At 34.4% G+C, this 13,082-nt stretch overlaps 2 protein-coding genes across 2 annotated transcripts; one reads left to right on the forward strand and one right to left on the reverse strand.

The window, feature by feature from the left end:
- Window positions 1-2,524: 2,524 nt before the first annotated feature.
- LOTGIDRAFT_87724 (hypothetical protein) lies at window positions 2,525-2,983 on the forward strand (the record flags this gene model as incomplete). Its single annotated transcript, XM_009054876.1, has 1 exon — window positions 2,525-2,983. A coding segment is annotated over one exon (459 nt), but the record flags the coding sequence as incomplete, so codon positions are not given.
- Window positions 2,984-9,909: 6,926 nt separating this feature from the next.
- LOTGIDRAFT_160162 (hypothetical protein) lies at window positions 9,910-12,001 on the reverse strand (the record flags this gene model as incomplete). Its single annotated transcript, XM_009055040.1, has 2 exons — window positions 9,910-10,841; window positions 11,992-12,001. 2 exons carry the CDS (start codon window positions 11,999-12,001, stop codon window positions 9,910-9,912), a joined length of 942 nt encoding a protein of 313 aa, XP_009053288.1.
- Between the last annotated feature and the right edge of the window lie 1,081 nt (window positions 12,002-13,082).

A 13,082-nucleotide genomic window follows, 5' to 3' on the forward strand; every position in this document is an offset into this window, starting at 1 on the left:
ACCGCTATTTTTTTGTAACAATAAAGGATTTGGGAACAGGCTTTCGCCTCTATCACCCCTCTTCCATAAACATATTTACATAAACATTTTTACATATTAAACAATTTGATTGTTATAAACATATATACAGGCATTGCTACTTAATACACCACTCTTTGCAATATTAACATGTATTTTGACTTTTCTGAAGACTTGTGTGTTGCGTTCCTACTTATATTATATTCTTCTCGTGTTTGTTTGTAGCTTTTCTTACTATTTAGGACGTTATTATTTTTAAATAAAGATTACTTCATTCATATACAAATTTTAATCAAGGAAGTTCGTTGGTTGCTGAGATCCGTGATCCCTGTGAACACAAAAAAACGTCCAATTCAATACATGTACAGAAGAAAATGTAACAAAAAGCGTCTAGACATTGACAAATTCTGTTTTCAATTCTCTTTGTAATTCTGAAAGAAGCTTTGGTAATCAACATTGTACACACATGTTTCCTTACTTACTTAACATACTTCGTAATTTTAATAACAATTTTGTCGAGGCTTTTGTGTAGGTACTCGGGCGCTTAATAGCTATTGTACTCGGTTATAAGCCATGCTTATTAAAAATGTAAGAAGGAGAACTCAACAATATAACACTGACTTTTAATAGAAGGCTTCATTAACAACCGCGAGCGCGTTAATTAGTTTGAAAACTTCGTCAAAATAAATATTAATTTATTAGTTAGAGTGGGATGTGGCCAAAGCATGATAAACGTGTCTATATCCATTAAATTGTATCAACGTCCAGCCCTTTGATAACTTTACCTTTATGATGTTTCTATTCAGTACAGATATATAAGTATGAACCTCTTGTGTTTCAGCACCAAGAAGAGAACAGATGACCTACCTATCTGGAATCATGATGTATAATATTGTATGTTTAGCTTTCCTCTGCCTAGTTACAGACAAATACTGGTAATTATTAACATTTTGTACGTTTTGTCAAAAAAATGTCTTAAGATACGATTCTAATGAATAGAGAGAATAGGTTTTTCAGCTAATTAAGGTTTATAATTAAGTGCGTTTTTTTTACATCGTTAGTCAAACATTTTTTCTTTTTTTTTTTTCGAACTTTTAGGCAAGCAATTTAAAGACAAATTTGATACGAACATTTTTTCATTTTTTTTTTACATCGTTAGGCAAACCATTTCCAGATAATCATGTACTTAACATCCTTAGGCAAAGCAAACCATTTCCAGATAATCTGGTACTTAACATCGTTAGGCAAACCATTTCCAGATAATCTGGTACTTAACATCGTTAGGCAAACCATTTCCAGATAATCTGGTACTTAACATCGTTAGGCAAACCATTTCCAGATGATAAAGAGGTTTTTTTCATAGTCAGGCAAGATACGGTTAAGAAGATATTTAACTTTGTTAGACAAACCTATTTAAAATAATAAGGAGAATTTTCAGTATCCTCCCAATTTGTATATGTGGCACTATATCTATGGTTATTATTTATAGTGATATTGCATCATGTATAATAAAGCAGATTCAACGGCACTATCCAGCTTTCGACCACCAATGATGCACTTGGGCTTGGTGAAAAGTCTTTCAAACTAATTTTTAAATATTTCATTATTTAATTTCAGTGTATGTTTACGTGTTGCTAAAAGGAGCATCGAAAACTTTGATGAAGAAGACGCTGATTTTATTCCGGCATCGTATCCTTATATTACTAAAAGACTTTACCATGGCCTATCTTTCTACCCCTTTCAACACAAGAGACCCTTTGATTACCTGGCCAGTGGCTTGATAGGGAAAAGAGCATACGGTCGATTCGGAGATTATCGAGATTTCATGTGGAAACGGCCTTTTGATACTTTAGCTGCGGGTCTTATCGGAAAACGGACCATCGACTCATTAGCGTCTGGATTAATTGGCAAAAGGAGCTTTGAAACAACACAACCAAAATTTCTTTCAAAAAGATCCATCAGAGGAATGTATCTAGATAAACTGAACATGCAAAATATAAATGAAGGTAGCATGGCAAGTCCAGTGGTTACAAAGAGAAATATAGATTCGTTAGCCAATGGATTGGTAGGTAAACGGCCTATGGATTCATTGGCAAGTGGTCTTGTGGGCAAGAGACCCATGGACTCTTTAGCAAGTGGGCTTGTTGGAAAGCGACATATGGACTCTTTAGCAAGCGGTCTTGTTGGAAAGCGACATATGGACTCTTTAGCAAGTGGGCTTGTTGGAAAAAGATATATGGATTCGTTAGCAAGTGGTCTTGTTGGAAAACGACATATGGACTCTTTAGCGAGCGGTCTTGTTGGAAAACGACATATGGATTCATTAGCAAGTGGGCTTGTTGGAAAACGACATATGGACTCTTTAGCAAGTGGTCTTGTTGGAAAACGACATATGGACTCTTTAGCTAGCGGTCTTGTTGGAAAGCGACATATGGACTCTTTAGCAAGTGGTCTTGTTGGAAAAAGACATATGGATTCATTAGCAAGTGGGCTTGTTGGAAAGCGACCCTTTGATACTTTAGCAAGCGGTCTTGTTGGCAAACGCCCGTTTGATACTTTGGCCAGCGGTCTTGTTGGAAAGCGACCCTTTGATACTTTGGCAAGCGGTCTTGTTGGCAAACGCCCGTTTGATACTTTGGCCAGCGGTCTTGTTGGAAAGCGACCCTTTGATACTTTGGCTAGCGGTCTTGTTGGCAAACGCCCCTTTGATACTTTGGCTAGCGGTCTTGTTGGAAAGCGACCCTTTGATACTTTGGCAAGCGGTCTTGTAGGCAAACGCCCCTTTGATACTTTGGCAAGCGGTCTTGTTGGAAAGCGACCCTTTGATACTTTGGCAAGCGGTCTTGTTGGCAAACGACAAATGGATTCTTTAGCTAGTGGACTGGTCGGTAAACGATTGGTGGATTCTTTAGCGAGTGGTTTAGTTGGCAAACGCCCCATGGATTCATTAGCAAGTGGCTTGGTTGGAAAACGTCATTCATTAAACGACTCATCAAGTCAGAGGGGAACAGATTCAGAATTAAAAGAACAAGTCGGAAAAGGAAACTCAGACGAAACAGATAACGATATCAGTGAACAATTTCTAAACGAACAAATATCTAGTGATAAACAAAATCCTGAAAATTAAAAACTTTTTGAAAACTTTTTTCTGTTTGTATTGATGATATATAGATTCCCTCGATGAAGCTTATAGAATGGGAACAAAGTCACAACGTAATGAACTTCAGAAGCTATGTATCATCAAACAAAATATGACTTCATCGGTATGCTACTAAATAAGTTGAATATTTGGTCACTGACAGAAAAGAAACAGTGAAATCCCATAATTCAACATTAAACACCAGACAATTCTGCTTCCTTTGAAATATGGAATTTTTTGAAACATTGACGCAATTAAATTATTTTTTGGGTAGGGATGGGAATATTTATCTGATGAGCATTTATTTTGCGAAAAAAAAGCACATAGGAAATTCAAATGTTCACAAGAGTGGTAACATCCTCAAATATGGACCCCCACAATACACAATATCGTATGCAAAATTTTCTGAAGATTTCTCATGGTATGGGTATTATAAATATATTATATTATTAAAAGTTTATTGTTATGTTATGTGTTTTATCTCATACCAAATTAATTACGGCAGAAGGCTAAGTGAATCATCAACAAACCCTTATTCAAACATTATTCAAAAAGTGGCTAACCACTAGTCTGTTGTTTTGGTGTGTTTTCAAATCACGTGACATCATAAATATTTATAACGGTCCCCAATGTAGTGTTCTCGGATTATCCAGAACATGGTGGTCAACCCAATCAATACAAAGAGCAGACCAATGAGTGGTTTGTCTTAATATTTTCCTCTCCGCGGATCTTAAAGGGACACATGCTCCATTTCTTTTGAACAATCATACTTTAGTCTTAGCCAATCAGTAATAGTGTTCAAAGCTCATCGTTGAAATTTGAGCTAGCAAATCCATGTGTGTCTAGAATTATCTGAATGTTAAAATGGCGACTCGTCAATATAAGATACTCTGTGATATATAGAAAAGACATCTATATAAATAGTGAGTAAAATATTCCTAGTTTGAAGTATTTTTAAAGGAATGACGCGATTTGCATACAGTACTTCTGAAGACTATTAAAATATATTCAAGGCTATTATCAACCCCCAAAAATGCCGCATCTATCCCTTTAAATCCCATATTGTTACGTGTTCTTGTTTATATTTTACTTGGGCGACTCATCCAAAAGACGGCTCTCTTCTCCTAAGTTCCGGAGTTCGATGGACGCTATGTCAACGTATTTTCTCTCGTGCTTTTTCGGACCAAGGTCAGCAGTTCAGATCAGGACAGGTTTAGTTGTTCGTTCGTACAAACCTCGCGCAGATGATAATAATGTTGTTATTGATAGCCAGTGGTATCAATGGTAAAATATTCAGTTTGGTTGAATTAGTTGATGTTGTTACTAGGGTTAGATATTTGATTCATCCGGTGTCTATATATGGATCGTCTATATTAAGATATTTACAACCATACTAACAAAAAATATATAACTAAGGGAGCTAACTCGCGCAAACGATTCCAGAACGACAATTTTTCATTATAATCCTTAGTTCTGTATAATTTTCATCCTCTTCGTCCAGTAAACCACGTGGACGCCCTGGACATATCCGTTAAGATTTGGTCAACTGAACGATTATAGCCTCTATTCTTTTTCGACTTCTGTTCTTCAACCACTTTGTTCGTGATTTGAAATATTGATTTTAACAATTACCACATTACCAAAAGTGTTGCTTTTCTAACGAGCAAAAGTATTTTATGAATGCAATAAGGTTATAAATATCTAAATGCGTTGGTCTCTGACCAAAAAGATAATGTACATGTATTCATTTGATTCCGATATAGTCTCTATATCAATCAAGGATAACTTGACGTTATTTCATTGGTACCAACAGAACATTTAATATCTGGATTCTCTCCCTTGGAACGTCATAGTCAATTATTGCGCCATTTATAGCATTCCTACTTGCAAACACAAATTTGACCACGTTTGCGTGTTTAGTGTTGTTTTATTTATAGTGGCAGCTTTCTTGTTCAAAACTTTTAGACCTTTTTATCTAGACGTTTGCTGACATAAGCATGTCAAACCTCCTTGATCATCAGACCCGGAAAAAATAATTGCCCCTCCGAACAATCAAGTCTGGCTACGGGCCTGTTGTCCACGACCAAGCTCAAGCCACAACTATGGCATCAAGAAGCTCACTACAAGGGCAATAATCATGAACAGAAACACAACTACATGTATGCATAGGCTAAGGATTCAAACCGGCGCCTCAGATCTTTGATTTTTGATAACTTGTTTGAAAATTTCATGGGAAATCACGACAATTTGATATTTCACAACATTGAAATTTTGATGTGGTAGCCTAACATAAATCGCATTTATTTAGGATCAAAATCAATGAAAGAGGACTATGACCGTCTTGCTCAATGCCTTACTGTCTTTAGTCTAAATAGTATATATGGCAATAGTTTATTTTTAAGGAATATAGAAGAAAACGGAAACAAATAACTTTTATTATGTTACATCATTATATAATTCTCAAGAAAACAACAACTTTTAAAAATATATATCAAATTCTGCAAAGAACGGTAAAATATCTTAAAGTTAGTGATGAGTTGCAACAAAACGAGGTACAGAGGCTGGACTGAAATTTCTGTCAGGGCGTATCCTATATGGGCGTTTCCTGTTTTGGACCAAATACATGACATATCGTCTTCGGATCTGTACTGTGTGTATTTGGTTCTCGAATCTCTACTGTACCGATAATCCAAATTGTAAAACCACAAGAAACACCTCTGCTCTAACTATTGTCATATTTGTCTGCTGTTCGGGCAATTTCTGCATTTCCGTGTTTCGAAGAGTAAGTAATACTATCAGATGCTGACTCAACTGCACACCTGGATCATTAAAAAAGTTATTTTGGTGTCCAGTGGTGGCCCCAAACAGAGCCCCTTAGAATGGATTCGAAAACATTTTTTGGGGTGGCACCCTCCAATCCCAAGTTCTGCAGTCGCCACTGATGGTTTTAAAATATTTCTTTCAGAGGAGAGGTTTGTGATACCCTTTATTGCCATTATTGTCAAATTAAGCAAACTATTTGATTAATTGATGTTTCTATCGCATTATCATGTATTGTTAATCATATCATTATGTTGCTATTGCATATAATTAAGAGTTTTAACCGATCATAAATGTCAATGTATATACAGTCTGGATACACAAAAAAAGATTTTTTAACCTTTCTTGATCGGTCACTCATTGGTATTCTGTTGGTAATTCTCTTCTAATTTAGCCAATTATGAATTAATTATGGACATGTGAGACAAACTGGTATTTTTCCAAGTCATTTGAACACCTCTACTTTCTATTCATATAAGTATTATAACCTTTATTGATCGGTCACTCATTGAAATTCATAAATGAATATAAGGGAACCCATCTTTAAAACTTATGACTTAATGACAATCAATACTATTTGAAACTCAAAAACTGATCCATGTACATTAATTTGTACAAGTTTCAGGCAATAGTCGAGTGATCGGTCAAAAATACATAACAATATTTGATATTTACATTATACATTTATAAATGGAAAGCTGAAAAATGATTAGATTAAAATATATTTTTAACAAAGCCTAATAAGATTTTTAATATAGATATAGATAAATATAGAATTATACTCTAGGAATCTTTTGCTTGTAATGGAAAGGAAATAACAATCCATCAAATAACAATGAATATATATATACAGTTTATGCATGCAAAATCAAACAGAATTGTGGATAAGAACAACCAACACCAATAGGCCATTGGACAACCTTCCGGAAACACTTGACTAGAAAAGTGGTTAGATCCCAAACCGAATGAAATTCAGTGCCGTCCGTGGTTTATTCCTAATGACTGCTGGTTACGAAAACGAAAAATTAAACATTCGCTGCAAAATTTGACTCTCGGGGTGCGATCGGCATATGATTCAAATCAGGGTTCAATTTAGATTTAAAAATTTGATTAGCAATTTATCACACCAAATTTTAGTTTTGGCGAATCAAGTTAAATTTTGATTCACATTTCATAAAAATTCTGTAGCAATCTTAAGTGTCCCAGTTGTTGACTTCAGATCGATCTTGCCAATGACGTTAGTTCCTTTATGTTGTAGATATTTTTGAGATTTGCCGTATATTTCTAGCTTCGACAGAGAATTCTCATGAAAAATCTACATTTTTATTTGATTCGCAGATCTTCATGATACATTTTGAAATGCAAGCTGCCTTGCGATACCGCCTAAAACAACTTGTTCGAACTATGATTCAAACTAAATACACGTACCATTCGGTTGCATTTAGTCCTGTTGTAGCAAAGAAATTGTGGCACCAAAAGTCGAATTAACAACAAAAAGAAAAAGAAAATAAATTTTCAATTTCATGGCAAAGTAAGAGAATTCATAACATTTGATTACTTAAATATTTTAGTTATTTTAAAAAGGCACCTTTATGATCAAGACACAACACATTAAGACATAACAATTGCGGATACGAGGGACGGAATATAAATAAAATATATTTTGAGGATAATATATAGGGCATGGGTCGAGAAATAAACAGCATTTTATATTATTTGATTATTGATTATATAATTTTGTTTGCGCTGAAAGTGCTAGTTTGAATGGAATATCCGAAATTACCATTCAATTGGAATGTTGCAGAAAAGTTGTACTTCATTATTCAATTAGATAATTACTGTTAAATCGTAGTTCATCATTCCATTAGATTTATACAGAACTGTTAAGATCGTATTTCATCACACAGTACTGTTAAATCGTATAATAAACCCATATTAGATTTAAGTTAAGTTTTTATAAGTAATATTTCATCATTTAATTAGCACGGTTAAGTCGTAATTCATCATCCATTTGAAATTTTACAGGAGAGTTTCGATTAGATTCTACAGTGCCGTTAAGTCGTATTTCATCACTCATCAGATTTTATACAGCACTGTTAAGTCGTATTTTATCCGATTAGATTTTTACCAGTACCGTTAATCGTATTTCATCATTCTATTAGATTTTTGCAGCACAATTAAGTCGTGCTCTAGAAAGTCGTTTTTCATCCGATTTGATTTTTACCAGTACTGTTAATCGTATTTCATCATTCTATTAGATTTTTACAGCACAATTACGTCGTGCTCTAGAAAGTCGTTTTTCATCCGATTTAATTTTTACCAGTACTGTTAATCGTATTTCATCATTCTATTAGATTTTTGCAGCACAATTACGTCGTGCTCTAGAAAGTCGTTTTTCATCCGATTTAATTTTACCAGTTCTGTTAATCGTATTTCATCATTCCATTAGATATTTACAGCACTATTAAGTCGTATTTGATCATTCAATTAGATTTTTACAGCACTGATAAGTCGTATTTCATCATTCTATAAGCTTTTTACAGCACTGTTATGTCGTATTTCATCATTCAATTTGGATTTCACAAACAAGTTAAATTTCACCATTCCATTTTACGAGTATTATCACAGACGAGTTGAATTTTATCATCCAATAATATTGGTATATTTAGTAGTATTTTATCATTCAGGAGTATAACAGAAACGTATTGTGACATATAATCTCATCATTTCAATAAGCGTCAACAGAATAGCATTCCATTAGATTAGACTGCAACAGATAAGACAACTTTGTCATTCCATTAGATTAGACTGCAACAGATAAGACAGCCTTATCATTCCATTAGATTAGACTGCAACAGATCAGACAACTTTGTCATTCCATTAGAATAGACTGCAACAGATAAGACAACTTTGTCATTCCATTAGATTAGACTGCAACAGATAAGACAGCCTTATCATTCCATTACAACAGACTGCAACAGATGAGACAACTTTGTCATTCCATTAGATTAGACTGCAACAGATAAGACAGCCTTATCATTCCATTAGATTAGACTGCAACAGATAAGACAACTTTGTCATTCCATTAGATTAGACTGCAACAGATAAGACAGCCTTATCATTCCATTAGAACAGACTGCAACAGATAAGACAACTTTGTCATTCCATTAGATTAGACTGCAACAGATAAGACAGCCTTATCATTCCATTAGATTAGACTGCAACAGATAAGACAACTTTGTCATTCCATTAGATTAGACTGCAACAGATAAGACAACTTTGTCATTCCATTAGATTAGACTGCAACAGATAAGACAGCCTTATCATTCCATTACAACAGACTGCAACAGATAAGACAACTTTGTCATTCCATTAGATTAGACTGCAACAGATAAGACAGCCTTATCATTCCATTAGATTAGACTGCAACAGATAAGACAACTTTGTCATTCCATTAGATTAGACTGCAACAGATAAGACAACTTTGTCATTCCATTAGATTAGACTGCAACAGATAAGACAGCCTTATCATTCCATTACAACAGACTGCAACAGATAAGACAACTTTGTCATTCCATTAGATTAGACTGCAACAGATAAGACAGCCTTATCATTCCATTAGAACAGACTGCAACAGATAAGACAGCCTTATCATTCCATTAGATTAGACTGCAACAGATAAGACAACTTTGTCATTCCATTAGAATAGACTGCAACAGATAAGACAACTTTGTCATTCCATTAGATTAGACTGCAACAGATAAGACAGCCTTATCATTCCATTAGATTAGACTGCAGTAGATCAGCAAATTTCATCATTCAATAATTGTGTTACATACAACGATTATGCCATCATTCAATAAGAATATATAGTTAAATAGAAAGGTTTGAACTGTTTTTGATAGCACTCCATATAATATTTTGGTAAAGATTTATTCTGCAATAAATATCAATTTATTTTTGGGTTTTCCGTGGTGTTCCTTTGGTTGTGATCCTAAAGAATTGACACGTAAAATATCAGCTGCTTTCTTGGCCATAGCGAACGTTGAAAAGGCATCAAATCGGGCGAGAAGTTCGTCTTTCATAGCAATCGTGCTGACACTTTCTCTTCCGTTTGAAGACGGTCGCAGGGCAGCATCTATTAGGTTGCGATTGGCGACATTTAATGGTTTTTCTGAAGGTGACGGCACTTGTCTGACTGGTGCCATCTGACCAACAGGACTGGGTTGGTCAATTGGTGGGAATCTGGCTTTGGAATATGGTCGTCGTCCTTCTGGTAATTCTCTTTTCGGTATTTCGTACTCATCATTAGGAATGACTTGGAGTGGTATCGGCTCTTCGTAGTTACTGTTATCGCGGCTACTCGGTCTCTTCTGAGGAAAAGTAGGCGGTTTGGATTTATTTGATGGACTGATTACGGATTCACCTCGTGTTGATTGGTGGACCACAGCCGTGGTTGTCTTTTCTGGAACTTGCCATGGTAGTGGTGTGGTTCGATCAGTAGTAAATACCGAGATATTTTTATCCGTGTCATCTTTGGGAAAATCTGTTCCCATGTCTTGGTTTAAATTATTGGGCTCATTTTCAGTAAGTCGTTCTTCGTCTTCAGACTTCGCCATTTTTTTATGCTTTCTTTTTCGAAGATAACGCCGACATTTTGAGATGCAGTAAATTGAGCTACAACCACCATACAGCAACACAATAAGTGGCAACACTAGAAACATAGCCATGTTGTTCTTGTCTGCATAGAACGTTGAGACTTGGGCAAAAAATCCATTATCGATTTCTGCTGGAGTTTCTGTTGACGTGGCAGTTGATTCTGTTGTCAGTTCTAATAGTTTCCGTAACATTCTGCTTTCGTTACCTGAAAATACACAAAATAATAAAATTAAGTTAATGAATTAAATTGCAAGAGTAAATAATATAAAAAACAGTTAAATGCTTGGTTGATAATATAAAGGCCCAGATAGCATGGTAAAGGCATAGCTATATCTGTAAGAGTTTCTGGATAAAGATTCTGGTCTTTCGGATGAGACAATAAACAGGCTACAGGCTATGATCAAGAAGCAAATTTGCTGCAAAATTTTCTTCATTGCTCATGCACTTCAAGAAAGAATGGTGATATACGTAATTGATGACATTTTAAAGGATTTTCCCTTGATTTGGTTTTAAAAGGACATAAATAAGGAACTGATGGGTGCCTAAAGCCGCGTTTACACTGCGTTGACGTGAACCGTACTCGGTCTGGATTTTTGGCAGTCTAAATGCGGCTAATGTCATAAGTTATAGAAACATATGTCGTGGTTCTTTCAATGGGTTGGTTGCGTGTTAGATTTCTATTCAATATTGTGTTTCACATACGATTTTTTCTTGAATGATTTGAATAACCTTTTGTATAATTCTCTTAAACAATGTCAGACAATAAACTCAATACCGTCCAATCGATTTTTACATCAATTAAAGAACTTTGTATGTCAAATCTATTCCAGATCTTTGTTCCGTGTATAATGACGTTGCTGTCAATAAAATAACGATAAAAACACCATCCCTTTTCTTGCTTGGAAACTTAGAATTGAAAACAAGAAAAAGAAGTAGGACAAAGGCGATTTGATTCTTAGCGTTACTATGGAATCATCGCTTACTTATATTGCTATGATATTGAAAATGGTAATTCGTATTTAAGTAGGGCGATCAACTATACTGACAATATATAAATGTCGCTAAAGGATTACTGACAATATAGTGACGAGACCAGTGGCTTTGGTCACAAAGTAAAGATTTATGATTTGGTACTGGCAAAGTGAGTTTTCGGGAAAGGGTGATGAGATCATCTGTCATCGAGTTAAGACGTCAATAATTTATAGACTCATAGTTATTGCCCCAACATATTACAAATCTGTAGCCTCTTGTGTTATATACGGGTAATCTTAAAGTGATACTACATCTTAGAATGAAAATAGAATTTAAGTTCTCAAGAATGGTCGATATGAGTATATATTCATCAGTGAACTTACCTGTTGTCATAAAGTTACAATAAAACTAAGTAATTATTGAAAAACGCTTAATCTTAATATTGAGCGTTTTTCAATAGTTAATTGCATTTCTATGGATAATTACTAAGTTTAATCGGATTATATAAGGTTCCTGTTATGTTATTTATGACACCAGGTATATCTACTGATGAATATATACTCTTAATCTTATTGGCGAGTTCCAAATTCTTAAATTTTATGTTCATTCCTAGTATACCTTTAAAACTGTATGTATTGTGAATTATCATCAAATTAATGGTCAGAAATTAACTATGTATTTGTGATGATTCTGAAATGTAACCCTTGACCTCGGAAGATGACAAAGATTCTGAGCTGTTTTTCCAAATCTTGGCATATTGAAGGCAAATTACACGACGATCTTGGAATTTGTACAGTTAAGGTTCTTTTGAAAAGAAACTTTATGAATATTGGGTCTGTTTTATGGTGGTAATAGACAACAGTTAAACAATACAATAGTTTACACACGTTCTTTTCATTATTTTATATCGATTAACATGTCTGCATACTGTTTACTGAATAAACACTTTGTTTTTAAACCAATTTTATAGTCTAGAGCATTCTTATGTGCTCAATCCTTAATTATGTAATATTCTCGACACTTTCATGCTTTCGGATTTTTTTTTATCGTTAGTTACTTAATAGGGATTGTTAATTCCACTCCAATTTCCAATCTGACGTGATTCCTGTAATTCTACTAAAACTAAGTGTTTGATAACATCACTAATTGCAGAATAATATGCTTTATCACTTAAGGCTCTTCGTAATTGAACGCAGAAACTGTTAAAGAGCCTTTTGTATAATGATTATTAAAAATGGTTTATCTAATTGAAAATTGAACAATGCCATATTGTTTGCGTTGATTCCCAATTGGAAATCGATTGCTGTCTTTCTTGCATAATGTTTTCTGAATAAACATTAGACTTAAAAAAAAATTTTTTTTATAGCTTTGAGCAGTATCGATGCTGAAAATCTTCCATTGTTTAATATTCCAGACACCAGCACTGTGGGTTGTTTTTATGGTAAAATAAACTAATAATAAAAATAATATTCAG

This window comes from Lottia gigantea (genome assembly GCF_000327385.1).
Source record: "Lottia gigantea unplaced genomic scaffold LOTGIsca_23, whole genome shotgun sequence".
Taxonomy (NCBI): Eukaryota; Metazoa; Mollusca; class Gastropoda; family Lottiidae; genus Lottia; species Lottia gigantea.